The sequence below is a fragment of the Budorcas taxicolor genome, chromosome 14 (genome assembly GCF_023091745.1).
Source record: "Budorcas taxicolor isolate Tak-1 chromosome 14, Takin1.1, whole genome shotgun sequence".
NCBI classification, from domain to species: Eukaryota; Metazoa; Chordata; class Mammalia; order Artiodactyla; family Bovidae; genus Budorcas; species Budorcas taxicolor.
The window spans coordinates 78,200,960-78,217,025 of NC_068923.1; the positions used below are offsets into that span (position 1 = coordinate 78,200,960).

Genomic DNA, 16,066 nt, shown 5'->3' on the forward strand with positions numbered 1-16,066 from the left:
GTATCCTGCGTCAGACATAGACTGGCGATTCAATTCTTACATGATAGTATACATGATAGAAGGGGAAAATGAAGTCTAAAAAGCACAAAAGGCTTCTCCAGAATGCTGGAACAGCAATACAATGGTTCATTTGATTTAGCTCATCTTTTAGCTCACAATTTCACTGCTTTACTGCCTCACCCTACCACTTCCTTCCCCTATCCAAAAATATATGGTTGATTCTCCACTTACTCTTAAAGGTAAAAAACAATCTTACCACTACCTCTCCCCTCCAACCATTAGTGAAATTCCATTTCTCATTTGGCATCAGCAAAAATCTTTAAAATGTAGGCTGTAAAATGCTACATTTTTTTCATTGCCTACTCATTCCTTAAGCCCTCTAAATCTAGTTTCTAGTCAGGTATTCACTGAAACAAAAACAAACTTTGGACTGAAACTGACACCTTATGCAGAAAAACCAAGTATTTTCTAATTTTTTTCCAACAAAATTTAAGTTAGGAAACAATAAGTAATAAGAAATTTTTTCATCACCCAGATTTTTTAAATGAATATTGTCATGCTGTCAACTATAGCATTAATGAAATAAAAGCCTTCAGAATACATAAGGGCAAGATTTTAATATTTTCCAAAGAATATAAACAAATGTCCAACAACCACATGAAAAGAAAACTCAACATCATTAGTCACTAAGGAAATGTATCAAAACCACATGAAGACACCAGTTCACAATCATTAAGATGATTAAAATCAAAAAGACAGTAACAAGTGTCAGTGAGGATGTGGAGAAGAACCCTGAGCCACTACTACTGGGACAGTAAAACAATGCAAGAATCCCTTTGAAAAAAAAGTTTGGCAGCTCCTAAAAATGTTAAAGAACAGACAGCTGCACACCAAGGTATATACCCAAGAGTAATGCAACTTGTGTTTACACAAAAACTACACAGAAATGTTCATAGCTATCTTATTCAGAACAGCTAAATATTGGAAATAAGTGTCCACTAATCAGATAAATGCATAAAAAAATAGAGCACATATCCACACAATGTATTATTCTCTCATAAAAATGGAATAAAGTACTGATACATGAGACAACATGGATGAATTCTGAAAAACATTACGCTAAGTGAAAAGAAGTCAACCACAAAAGAGTGTACGTGGTATGATTCCCATAAAATATCCAGACTAGGCAAATACATACAGAGAGTAGATCAGTGTTTATAGAAGCATGAGGAGTAAATAGAGAGGAAATACTAATGCTTTCTTTTTGGGGGGTGACAAAAATGTTCTGGAACTAGATAATGGTGATGGCTGCTTTAACTCTGGGAAAAGATTAAAATCACTGATTTCTATTCTTTCAAAAAGGTGACTTTATGGTATTCATGTTACCTCAATAAAGGTAAACCCTCACACTAGTCTCAATGAACCCCATCCCCCATCATGCCTTGATCTTTCAGGAGTTCAGAATGCATTCCGTTCTTTTATTACACATTTATAAACCCTTGGTTTCTTTGGAAGGAATGATGCTAAAGCTGAAACTCCAGTACTTTGGCCACCTCATGCAAAGAGCTGACTCATTGGAAAAGACTGATGCTGGGAGGGATTGGGGGCAGGAGGAGAAGGGGACGACAGAGGATGAGGTGGCTGGATGGCATCACCGTCTTGATGGACATAAGTTTGGGAGAATTCTGGGAGTTGGTGATGGACAGGGAGGCCTGGCGTGCTGCGATTCATGGGGTCGCAAAGAGTCGGACACGACTGAGCAACTGAACTGAACTGAACTGATATCTGAACAATCTTTAGCACTATTTTATCTTCTTAATTTACATAAATGGCATCACATTATACATACTATTATGCTTCCTGATATTCCCACCAAAAATTATGCTACAGAGGACTATTCATGTGGGCATTTATAGACCTCAAGTTGTACATACCTGTATATGCAAAAATTTCTCTAAGACAAGGGTCAACTAACTACAGCACACGAGTCAAATTCCAAGCACTGTTTTTGTACTACCTACAAGCTAAGAATAAGTTTTATACGTGTACATTTACAACTGATTTGATGATTGGGAACACTAAGTTAGTTTAAACTGCAGTTGGGTAACTGCTATGGGTTTGGGTGGACTCCAGGAGTTGGTGATGGACAGGGAGGCCTGGCATGCTGTGGTTCATGGTGTCACAAAGAATCAGACACGACTCAGTGACTGAACTATCCCAAAAAAAAGAATTTCATTCTCCTCATTAGTAAAATTATATTACAAAAAGAGAGTCCTATCCTGCATTTTTAATTCTGTCAACTTAAATGCATGGAAATTTGTTCTCTTATTATTTACGTACCTATTTGGTATCCTAAATTTTGCCTCATAGCCCACAAAGCCTAAAATAGTATCTGAACCTTCAAAGAAAAGCTGGCCTCTACTACAGTATATATGTTGAAAACTGGAATGTTTGTGTTTTCAAATTTATGAAATCCTTCAAAATCCAAATGATACCACATCCACCAGCCATATATGAAAGCACAATTCCTTGAACTCTCCAGGGAGAGCTCTTTAATTGATGTTAAATATTCACAAATTCAAGAAAGTCAAAGGGTTTTAATCCTACTAGAACCTTCTTGATCTCTCTGAAGCATTTGCCATAGCTGATCCTTATGAGTAACAAGGCCTTAAATCAGTCACTGTGTTAGTCACTCAGTTATGTCCGACTCTTTGCCACCCTATGTGACAAGGCCTTAAATTTATCTATTTTTCTATAATTTACAGAATGCTTTCACTAATGTATTTTTTATATGCTTCAAACCTCAGATGCCTTGCAATGTCTTAGCTACTTGATTCCACACATATTCAAAGATGGGTTTAGCATTTAAATAAAGAGGACTTGATAAATAAAGAGGACTTGTTAAGATATATGAAAGTTCCATCTGTATGTTTCCTTCCATGCCAACTCTCTCAATTAATATATGTCATTACATGAAGGGGGAAGAATCTACTATCCTGTCACATAGTCAATACATTCACATATACAATTAAAACTTAAGCATGAGTATTTAAGTGAAAATTAGAGTTTAAAATGCCAAACACATGAAATAGGCATTTAAATCCTTCACTATAGTTTTTTAAGACTGTAATAGTGAAATTAAACTTTGAAAACGTCTTCAAAGGTTATAGTAATCATCCCAAAGTAACATGAACTGCTATAAACTTTATAACAAATTGGTATTTTTAGCCAGTTCCAAATAGCCACAAAACTAAAAGCCTTTACCAAATCCTTAAAGTTTTAAAATGTACTAGTTCACTGAAGAAGCATTAGAAATGCAATTAAATTTTTTTAAATGCAATCAAATTATTAAGATTCAAGGCTTTATTTTTTAGAGTATTCAAAATTCTTAACATCAGTGAAAAGTTTTTCTACATATACTATGCCCAACACTAACTTCCTGGGACATTTAACTTTTCCATTACAGCTGGAGTCTAACTAAAATATAAACGACAACTAGATAAAAAGGGAGTGAAGACCTTTTCCCGAAACATAATGTTATCTGGACTACACTTTAACTTTTACAGTTCTCTGGAAGTTCAAGTGAGCATTTAATATATTACCAATAACTTTTATGTCAGCATGAATGACAATCATATTGGTGACCAATAGCTTTGGTAATGATTTTCCTCAAGGATGGGGCATGCCTAACTCATTTTTAATGCTAAGTATCTGCAAAACAGAAAAAACTCAGCATTTACCAAATGAATGATCCCATGTAAGTATAATACCTTGGAAAGAACTGCCCAAAATTAGACTTGCTTTGATAAAACAGGGCAGATATTCTTAAAAATATAATCTGATATTCAAGTTGTGCCAATACACCTCAGTGTATTAATTTTGGGAATAAATAAAAAAGTACAAGTGTAATATATTCTCTGTGTATATAACTTTCACTCTCCATATGACATAAAACACTTGTAATAGATCATTAAAACAATGGCGCCTAAAGAATCATACTATCCTGTGTCTACACCTCTTTGAAACATAATACTGTCAACTCCTCCATCAAGGGAGTAGAATTTCCTTCTCCATCATCTTAAAAATCAAATGTGTTTTCCCATTACGCATGGTTTGAAAACAGTCAAATTTTGATGTCTTAAATTTAAATATGCCTGTAGGTGATATAAAACTAATATCTTTCAATTGGTTTCTCTTTATACAGACACATATTTAAGAACTTTAAAACATCAAACTATCAAGCATGAACCAATAAAGTCAAAAGTCCATTTTTGCAGTCCTCTAATTTTCATACTTTACATTAGTACTTATTCTTGAATTCAGCTTGGCATAGTTTCCTTTAGCCTATAAAACAGAATTAGGTATATACACTCTCTACTTACATTACATATATCTGTTTGCTTAGTAAAAATACTTATTACTCAAAATCTGAGTTTACCTATTTGTAAGTACCTATGCTGTGAAAGTGCTGCACTCAATATGTCAGCAAATTTGGAAAACTCAGCAGTGGCCAGCGCAATAAAAGTAATGCTCAAAATTTTCAAAGCCAGGCTTCAGTAATACATGAACTGTGAACTTCCAGATGTTCAAGCTGGTTTTAGAAACAGCAGAGGAACCAGAGATCAAATTGTCAACATCTGCTGGATCATCGAAAAAGCAAGAGAGTTCCAGAAAAACATCTATTTCTGCTGTACTGACTATGCCAAAGCCTTTACTGTGTGGATCACAAAAAATTGTGGAAAATTCTGAAAGAGATGGGAATACCAGACCACCTGTCCTGCCTCTTGAGAAATCTGTATGCAGGTCAAGAAGCAACAGTTAGAACTGACTGGTTCCAAATAGGAAAAGGAGTACGTCAAAGCTGTATATTGTCACCCTGCTTATTTAACTTATATGCAGAGTACATCATGAGAAACGTTGGGTTGGATGAAGCACAAGCTGGAATCAAGATTCCCAGGAGAATTATCAATAACCTCAGATATGCAGATGACACCACCCTTATGGCAGAAAGTGAAGAGGAACTAAAAAGCCTCTTGATGAAAGAAAGAGGAGAGTGAAAAAGTTGGCTTAAAGTGCAACATTCAGAAAACTAAGATCAAGGCATCCAGTCCCATCACTTCATGGCAAATAGATGGGGAAACAGTGGAAACAGTGGCTGACTTTATTTTTCTGGGCTCCAAAATCACTGCAGATGGTGACTGCAGCCATGAAATTAAAAGGCGTACTCCTTGGAAGGAAAGTTATGACCAACCTAAACAGCATATTAAAAAGCAGAGACATTACTTTGCCAACAAAGGTCTGTCTAGTCAAGACTATGGTTTTTCCAGTAGTCATGTATGGATGTGAGAGTTGGACTGTGAAGAAAGCTGAGTGCCAAAGAATTGATGCTTTTGAACTGTGGTGTTGGAGAAGACTCTTGAGAGTCCCTTGGACTGCAAGGAGATCCAACCAGTCCATCCTAAAGGAGGTCAGTCCTGGGTGTTCATTGGAAGGACTGATATTGAAGCTGAAACTCCAATATTTTGGCCACCTGATGCAAAGAGCTGACTCATTTGAAAAGACCCTAATGTTGGGAAAGATTGAAGGCAGGAAGAGAAGGGGACAAAAGAGGATGAGATGGTTAAATGGTATCACCAACTCGATGGACATGAGTTTGGGTAAACTCTGGGAGTTGGTGATAGACAGGGAGGCCTGGCATGCTGTGGTTCATGGGGTTGCAAAGAGTTGGACACAACTGAGCAACTGAACTGACTGACTGATACTGGAATGTATTACTTATTTATTTAAAAATAAGAGAGAGAGAGCGATGGAAGAGCTGAACAACGTCTCCAACAATTAACTTTACATAACTTGATCTAAGGGGCTTCCCTGGTAGCTCAGCCGGTAAAGAATCCACCTGCAATGCAGGAGACCCCAGTTCAATTCCTGGGTCAGGAAGATCCGCTGGAGAAAGGATAGGCTACCCACTCAAGTATTCTTGGGCTTCCCTGGTGGCTTAGCTGGTAAACAATCCACCTGAAATGTGGGAGACCTGGGTTTAATCCCTGGCTTGGGAAGATCCCCTGGAGAAGGAAATGGCTGCCCACTCCTGTATTCTGCCCTGGAGAGTCCATGGGGTCACAAAGAGGCAGACATGACTGATCGACTTTCACAACTTAAAGTAATAAACTTTTCCTTTGCATTAAGAAATTAAGATGGATTCAATAAGAGGAAAATGACTAAAAACAAACATGTTATGCCCACTTTGCAAAACACTGTCTCACATAAATATTCCCTTGAAAGAAATTATGAATTTTTTAAAACATCCTTAGTTTTAAAATTTCTCATTGCTTAAAATCAACGATACATAAAATCTTCAAAAGTTTTAATTGCCGTTATCTTATAAATACCAAGCTATTAACACCAAATAATTGAAGAAATTTTAATACAGGGACATCTTTATTTTTATGTTAATTATACTGAATAATGACTATATACATATATTTTATTTAAATCTCATCTAATGGGGTACTAATTCTATAAAACTACAACTGCAGAAAAAAAAAAGATGTATTTGATTCTCCCAAAGCCAACCATATACTAACACACAGGAAAATTCACTTTTCATACCTTAAGGTAGCAATGTGCATAGCAATAATGAAGCAGATTATCAGAAGGCTGAGTAAGGCTGCTGACCACATGCACCAACTGTTCAGCATACATCGGCACAGAATGTTCCAGATTAATTTTATCCACTAGTATCTGAACAGAAGGCAAAGGCCGGAGAGACTGGAAGTTTGTAGTATTCATGAAGTTACTTGAATTCTGGAAAATAATAATGATCACTTTATACTTCTGGAGAAATAACTGGTATGCCATGGCCTCTAGAGACACTTCAGAGTGACAAATAATGCAGTGACATCAAATTATCCTAGAAATGATGCTTTCCTATGGACTCTCTTACCATAACCAAACAGAAACACCTTCTATTTTTAAGTACTCAAGTCGTGCCAATATTTAATTAAGAAAAAGAAAAAGATTTCAAAGAAGGCCTATTTACTGCAAAATTATCAATGCCCTTTTAGCTAGAGCTTTTTGTTTTTTCAGTCAACTAGAATATTCTAACTACATGCCTCAGTACATTGAAAGTATTTTCTTAACTTGATAATTTCCCCCCAAATCCCAGATATTGCAAAGCCTTTATCTTCTTTCTTTTATTCACATTTAGCTGACTAAAGGACTAAGTGGACTACTCTAGACAATCTGAAAGACACTGGCAATAAGCAAAGTTTGTAGGACAGAAAAATTTCTGATCCATATTATATCTACTAATAACAAATAACAAACATGCTAAAGGCTCATAAAGTCCTAAGAATCTCAAGGTAGGCTTTGTATTTTTAGTGTTAACAGAATTTTTCTAAGCCTCAGAGTAAATGCAGATAAATTTCCGCACATCCAGGGTATGAAATTCATTAGCAAGCCATCAACTATGGTCCTTGAACTTATTTCCATACCTGTAACTCTCAATGAGGAACAGTATGACCCTCCAGCCGAAGGTATGCGAAAATATGTGGGAAAGGCAATTTAATTGTTTTGTCTGTCTTTCATCATCACAAAAATAGGGAAACCATACTGGCATTTAGCAGGCATTAGCTAAAGACAGTGAGTGCTACGTGACACTTCTCTAGCCCAAAAGATCAATAGTGCCATTATTGAGGAACACTGTGCCTAAAACTAAGCTGGACATACAATTCTTCTTTTCTGACTCACAAATAATTTGTAAACCATCATTTATTGAGCAACTACTATATTAAAGGATTATTAAAATACAGGAGCCCCTGGTGGCTCAGACAGTAAGGAGTCTGCCTGCAGTGTCGGAGACCTGGGTTTGATCCCTGGGTCAGGAAGATCCCTTGGAGAAGGAAATGGCAGCCCACTCCGCTATTCTTGCCTGGAGAATCCCATGGATGGAGGAGCCCGGCAGGCTACAGTCCATGGGGTCACAAAAAAGCGGACACGGCTGAGCTACTTCACTTCAGAAGTGAAGATATAATATACAGTAAAGCATACAAATCTTAAACATACAGCTCAACAAATTGCCATGTATGTAATCACCACACATTTCAAGCACACTAGTAGGGCCCCACCAGGGGCAGCCAATGTTCTCACCTTGATCATCACAGATTAGTTCTGTCTGTTAGTCAACTTCACTTGAACAAAATCACACATAAGTATATACATATGTCTGCTTCTTTCATTCAACATATCGTCTGATAATTATCTAATGTTCACTCTTTGCGTCAACACATATCATATGGAATGACTATTTTTATTTCTACTCATAACTCTTGTCTTAAGCTCTACATTTTCTGATTCTAAAATAGCCATTCTATCCTTCCTCTGATTGGCAATTAAACAGTGTATCTTTTTTTATCCTCTTTTTTCTAGCTTATGTTACTGTTTTCAGTTCCAGAATTTCATTTTGTTCTTTTTTTAATGCAGTGAAATCTTATGAACGCTTCTACTTTTTTGTTTCTTTCTTCAACTTATTATGGTTACTTTAAAATCCAAGTCTATACTATCATATTTTAATTTTTCTCCTTTAAAATTTTACCAGATGATCTCTTTACCCAGCAACACAATGAATAAATTACCAGTGGCTGACAGAGAACAAATACACGAAATTAATGCATCTTAATTCTTTGTCATACCTCCACAAGCTCTTATTTAAAGTGTGGACAATTTTTATTTATATAATCATTGTGTCACCATGAAAAGAAATATATCCCCCAAAGTAATAAATTAAAAATAACACATAATACCTTATATGTATATAGCCAATTCAGAAAGCAATACATTGGTTATGGACCTAAAATATTAATCATCTAATAAGTGTTAACAAACATATTCACTGGGTTCCTAATATGTGCAAAATGGTTTAGACACATTATCTCATTGAATATTCTAAATCATTCTAGGAGCTAGGTACTTTGGGGGAAATGTTAAATGCCAGTACCCTGGCAATCTTAAAATCCACGCAGACCACAAAGTAAGGCTTAAACCACAAGAGACCTAATGGCAGAGCATCCTGTGATATTATCAAAACAGGGGAAAACAGAACTACTAAAAGATCGTTTCTCACTCAATTTCTCATCTTGAGAAATGCTGCTATGGGAAATTTTCTCATTAGCATCCCTCATTCAGGGGGTTTTCCATCTACTCTTTCAGAGTACACTGTAATTGGAACCAAATCCCTGTCATCAAGGTACCCTACCATGTGTGCTGGAGCTCAGGTGGCACCCTAGATTCAGGGTTGTCCCGAAAGGGAAAAGATGAGCTGACACAATTACTGACTTGCTTTTGCTGTCTATTAAGTAATTAACTATCTGAATCTATCTGGGACTTTTTGCTTCTTTACTGGATGACTATCAGCCTAAATGAAAACTTATAATTTTCTTTTGTTTCTCAGAAAAGGAAGACAAGGGTTAGAGATTAGATATAAAGCAAAGTCTCAAAGGTGTCATAGCTTATACACGGTCTGATATCTACACCCATGTGCTTCACCATTTCTTCATAGAGTTTTGGCTTGACGTTAACCTATCTAATTATTTATACATGTTGTTGTTCAGTCACTAAGTCACGTCCAACTCTTTGTGACCTCATGGAATGCAGCACACCAGGCTTCCCTGTCCTTGCCCATTTGCTCAAATTCATGTCCATTGAGTCACCGATGCTATCTAACCATCTCATCTTACTAAGAATTAACAATCATAGTTACATTGCTTAACATCATCATGGATAACTATATAAAAGATACTCTCTTACACAACTTACTCTTACAGTATCATAGGACCAACAATATGTATATATGAGAAAACAAGTAGTGAATGACAAAGTATACCTTTTCCCCCATAATAACAGGTAGCAAATGATCCAGCAAATTGAATTCAGCCATGAAAATTGTGAAGGTACATTTGAGGAGAGTAACACTTGTATGTCGAGTAGGAATATATTCCTCCAAACAGGCCACTTCCTCAGGATTCAGCATTGTTTCACTTTCATCCTTAGTATCTAAAATGAAATAATAAAAATTCAATGAAAAATTATTTTTAAATAATTTCCTTAGTTAACTAAAAAATTAATTAGTTCTCCAAATTTGAAGATCAAGACCAGCAAACTTTTTCTATAAAGAGCCACAAAGAAAATACTTTAGGTTTTGTGTGTGTGTTTGTCACAATTATTCAATTCTGCCACAGAATTACAAAAGCAGCCACAGACATAACTGAATGAGTATGACTATGTTCCAATAAAATTTTATCTATAAAAAATGAAAATTAGATTTCATATAGTTTTCATGTGTCACAAAATGTCAACCTTATTTGTATTTTTTCCAATATTTGAAATGAAAAACCCATTATCATCTCATGAGCTGTACAAAAAGAGGCAGTAAGTCATAACTGACCAAACCCCTGATCAAGAGCAACTAAACGTCTCCGGCACTACTGACAGACATACACTTGGGAAAATGGTCTGGAAATATATACTAAAAGTAACATACATAATCACTTTACCTAAGTGATCCTACTCTTAAATTCCCAACAGAAATGAATACATATGTTTATCAGAAGGGATGTACTAGAATTTTGGTAGCATCACTACCATAATAACCAAAAACTAAAAACTAACCAAAAACTCATCATCAGTAAAATGGATAAGTAAGTTATGGTATATTCAAAAAAGGGGATACTGAAAGGAAAGGAGAATGAATACCACAAACATAATGTAAACTAAAGTCACAGACAAATGAGTACACACTGTGTGCCTACGTATTCATGAGTTCTAAAATGTGCCAAAAGATATGCTCTAGGGGTTAAGAATCTGCCTGCCAATGCAGGGAGCATGGGGTGACTCTCTGGTCCAGGAAAATCCCACACGACACAGAGCAACTAAGCCAGTGTGCCACAACTACTAAAGCCTGGATGTCTAGACCCTGTGCTCCACAACCAGAGAGGCCACTGCAGTCAGATGCCTGCACACCATAACAAGGAGTAGCCCTGCTCGCAGCAAGCAGAGAAAGCCAACGTGCAGCAATACAGACCCAGTACAGTCAAAAATAAATTTTAAAAAAAATTTTTTTAATTAAAAAATAATTATTTTATTTTTTAAATAAAATATGCCACAATAAATATAGGATAAGTATGGAGAGTATTTACCCTTGGGGGTCAGAGTAACAATCAAAAGAGAGCAAGGAGTATTCTGCAGTGCTGGTAAGATTCCATACCCTGAACAGTTAATCACATAGATGTGCCTAAGTTTACAACATCCACAAAATTTTACCCTTAAGATTTTGTGTGCTTTCCAGTACATATATTACATTTAAATGAAATAACTAAAAAAAAGAGTGGAGGAGAACTACTAATTACTCAGAATGAGAACTGCATGTATAAAGTCAATTAGCAGCAGTTTCTTTACATAGGTCATATTTCTGAAATTATAAACTCCTTCAAATAATTCATTTTACATAAACACGTATATGCACATGTGTATTATGTGTGTAAATAGCATAATCCAACTGTGGAAGAGACTGCAAATGGCTTTTTTTTAACAAAAAAAAAAAATCTGAATTTTAAGTCAAGTGGATGGACTCCTAGAGAACATATTTTCCAACCTCCGTGGCTGCAGGGTACAAGGACAACCACTAAGTCTGGGTCAATGAGATGACTGAGCCATGTCATTAAATGAAACTACATACCTAATATTTTCTCTTACCCCACTTGATACAGATTAAATTCAGACATTGTAATGCTGGGTCAACATTGAGCATGCAGAAGAGGTGTACCTCAGATGGCAGGAAAACAAGATAGAAGGAATTCTGGGTCTAAGACATCATCATCAAACAGTCACCCTAGTCTCCTGGATTACCTACTAGTGTTGGCTTTAACATGATAAAAATTAATTATATACTGTTTTTTGTGTGAACATTAGTTTTCATTTCTCTAGGTTAAATGCCCAGGAGTGCAGTTGCTGGCTACATGGCAGCTGCATGTTAAGTTTTTTAAAAATCTGTCAAACTGTTCTTAGGAGTGGCTGCACCATTTTACATTCTTAGCAGTGATGAATCAGTAACCTAGCCTTCTTCACATCCTCCACAACATGTGGTGTTGACACCATTTTCTGTACATACTATCCTCAGTTCAGTCGCTCAGTAGTGTCCAGCTCTTTGAGACCCCATGGACTGCAGTACGCCAGGCTTCCCTGTCCATAATCAGCTTCCGAAGCTTGCTCAAACTCATGTCCATCGAGGCAGTGATGCCATCCAACCATCTCATCCTCTGTCATCCCCTTCTCCACCTGCCTTCAATCTTTCCCAGCATTAGGGTCTTTTCTAATAAGTCAGCTCTTCACATCAGGTGGCCAAAGTATTGGAGCTTCAGCTTCAGCATCAGTCCTTCCAATGAATATTTAGGGTTTTTTTTTTTTAGGATAGACTGGTTTGATCTCTTTGCCGTCCAAGGGACTCTGAAGAGTCTTCTCCAGCACTACAGTCCAAAAGCATCAATACTTTGGCATTCAGCCTTCTTTATGGTCCAATTCTCACATTCATACATGACTAGTGGAAAAACCATAGCTCTGACCACAGGGAACGCTGTCAGCAAAGTAATGTCTCTGCTTTTTAATATGCTGTCTAGTTTGGTCATAGCTTTTCTTCAAAAGAGAAAGTGTCTTTTAATTTCATGGCTGCAATCACCATCTGCATCTGATTTTGGAGTCCAAGAAAATAAAGGCTGTCATTCTTTCCATGGTTTCCCCACCAACTTGCCATGAAGTGATGGGACCGGATGCCATGATCTTCGTTTTTTTTAATGTTGACTTTTAAGCCAGCTTTTTCACTCTCCTCTTTCACTTTCATCAAGAGGCTCTTTAGTTCCTCTTCACATTCTGCCCTAAGGATGCTGTCATCTGCATATCTGAGGTTATTGATATTTCTCCCAGCAATCTTGATTCCATCTTGTGCTTCATCCAGCCTGGAATTTCACATGATGTACTCTGCAAAGAACTTAAACAGGGTGAAAATACACAGCTTAGACATTCTCATTTGCAATTTGGAATCAGTCCATTGTTCCATGTCCCATTCTAACTGTTGCTTCTTGACCTGCATACAGATTTCTTCATTTCAGTTCAGTTCAATCGCTCAGTCATGTCCAACTCCTTGCAACCCCATGAATGCAGCACGCCAGCCCTCCCCGAGTTCACCAACTCCCGGAGTTCACCCAAACTCATGTGCATCAAGTTGGTGATTTCTTAGGGGGCAAGTAAGGTGGTCTGGTATACCCATCTCTTGAAGAATTTTCCACAATTTGTTGTGATCCAAACAGTCAAAGCCTTCAGTGCAGTCAATGAAGCAGATGCTTTCCTGGAATTCTCTTTTCTATCATCCAATGGATGTTGGCGATTTGATCTTTGGTTCCTCTGCCTTTACTAATTCCAGCTTGAACATCTGGAAGTTCTCTGTGTACATACTGTTGAAGCCCAGTCTGGAGAATTTTGAGCATTACTTTGAGTGTCAGATGAGTGCAATTGTGCAGTAGTTTGAACATTCTTTGGCACTGCCTTTTTCTGGGATTGGAATGAAAATTGACCTTTTACAGTCCTGTGGCCACTGCTGAGTTTTCCAAATCTGCTGGCATATGGAGTGCAGCACTTTCACAGCATATTTTAGCATTTTAAATAGCTCAGCTGGAACACTATCACCTCCACTAGCTTTGTATATAGTCATGCTTCCTAAGGCCCACCTGACTTCATACTGAAAGGTGTCTGGCTCAAGGTGAGTGATCACACCATGATGGTTACCTGGGTTATTAAGATCTTTCTTTCGTATAGCTCTGTGTATTCCTGACACCTTTTCTTAATATCTCCTGCTTCTGTTAGGCTCATCCCATTTCTGTCCTTTATTGTGCCCATCTCTACATGAAATGTTCCCTTGGTATCTCAAATTTTCTTGAAGAGATCTCTAGTCTTTCCCATTATACTGTTTTCCTCTGTTTCTTTGCACAGATCACTTAGAAAGGTTTTCTTATCACTCCTTGCCATTCTTTGGAACTCTGCATTCAGATGGATATATCTTTCCTTTTCTCCTTTGCCTTTTGCTCTTCTACTTTTCTCCGCTATCTGTAAGGCCTCCTCAGACAAGCATTTTGCCTTTTTGCATTCATTTTTCTTGGGGATGGTTCTGATCACCACCTCCTGTACAATGTTACGAACCTCAATTCACAGTTCTTCAGGCACTCTATCAGATCCAATCCCTTTAATCTCCTTGTCACTTCATATTGTACAATCTACTGTACAAATTACAATACAATCATGATTTGATTTAGGTCATACTTGAATGGTCGAGTGGTTTTCCCTACTTTCTTCAATTTAAGTCTGAATTTGGCAATAAGGAGCTCATGATCTAAGCCACAATCAGCTCCTGGTCTTGCATTTGCTGACTGTATACAGCATCTCCATCTTCCACTGCAAAGAATATAATCAAGCTGATTTCAGTACTGACCATCTGGTGATATCCATGTGGAGAGTCATCTCTTGTTGTTATTGGAAAAGGGTGTTTCCTATGATTAGTTCATTCTCTTGGCAAAACTGTTAGTCTTTGCCCTGCTTCATTTTGTACTTCAAGACCAAACGTGCCTTTACTCCAGGTAATTCTTGACTTCCTACTTTTGCATTCCAGTTTCCTATGATGAAAAGGACATCTTTTTTTGGTGTTAGTTCTAAAAGGTCTTGTAGATCTTTAAAGAACAGTTCAACTTCAGCTTCTTCAGGATGAGTGGTTGGGTCAGACTTCAATCACTGTGATACTGAATGGTATCATTCCTAGCACTCATCAGTATGATTGGCATGGAGCACACATTCAAACAAGCTGCAAAAAAAGAATTCATGAACATACCAAGCATTTATGGCACTGTGTTATGTGATTTTACAGGCACTAATCTTTGGATGAAGGTTCTATTAGCTCTTATTTTAAATACATCATTTGTATTTGCATGTGTGTGTTAGTCGCTCAGTCGTGTCTTTGCAACCCTCCTCTGTCCATGAAATTTCCCAGGCAGGAATACTGGAGTGGGGTGCCATTTCCTTCTCCAGGGGATCTTCCGGACCCAGGGATCAAACCCAGGTCTCCTACATTGCAGGTGAGATGCTTTACCATCTGAGCTACTAGGGAAGTTGTCATTCAAATCAACTTGCAAGAGATTCAAAATTAAGCCAAAACAAACCTGGTTTTAGTCTACTATATGGTTCATATTCATGTTCCAAGGCACAAACAACCATTTTTAAAATTCTGTGTACTGCACTGCTGTCCAAGCGAAAATCAAGAGGACCTATTACAAGGCTTTTGGTAGACTTTTCCTGAACTGTTCCCAAATCTTCACTCTTCCCTGAAGAAAAGTCTTGTTGATTTGCAGAACCTACAAGAAGCCAAAATTCATATTAATATTGTAAGCATCAATCAGATATATCAAGTATGTATTTTAACATTACTCTTATCTTTTCAGCTTAGAGCTTACTGCCTTAAGAAAATTCTACATCAGGTGGATACATAGAACCCTGCTGATCTATTTTTCTTTATGCAGATGAGATGTTATCAACAAAGAAACCAGTTACTTTAAAAAACAATTATTCCTGTTGTCTATTTACTGTTATAAGATCTGCCATAAAACTAAAATTCTTGAAAAATTATTCTCAGACATTTAACTGGCCTATACCCAGTAATTCTGCAGACAAAACTATTATGTTGACTGGGAAGTCAGATTCTGGAAGAAGTTGCATTTTACTACTATTTTATCTTAGAAGTTTCACTGAAAAATTGATTGTTTAAAACTACATGTTCAAAGATGACTTGAGAGTTTTATAATGACCATGGAAGTAAACAACAGGTATTACCCACTTTGAACTTTTTCTAGAATAAAATCACTATGGCCATGCTCCAAGGATGGAAGCCAACTTCCTCAATCCCTTATCTGCCCATATATCAAAGAGGAACCAAGGCTGTTTTCTAAAGCAAATCTTGGCTCAACCTATAGGTATTTCC

General features: G+C 37.0%; 1 protein-coding gene across 1 annotated transcript in view; it reads right to left on the reverse strand.

Moving 5' to 3' along the window:
* Positions 1-16,066, reverse strand: part of VPS13B (vacuolar protein sorting 13 homolog B) — a 775,227-nt gene that overhangs the window by 672,443 nt on the left and 86,718 nt on the right. The window contains exons 12-14 of the mRNA XM_052651420.1: positions 15,252-15,443; positions 9,881-10,050; positions 6,610-6,804 (exon numbers count right to left, since the gene is read on the reverse strand). Coding sequence (XP_052507380.1) covers positions 6,610-6,804; positions 9,881-10,050; positions 15,252-15,443 — 557 coding nt within the window. The remainder of the gene's footprint in view (positions 1-6,609; positions 6,805-9,880; positions 10,051-15,251; positions 15,444-16,066) is intronic.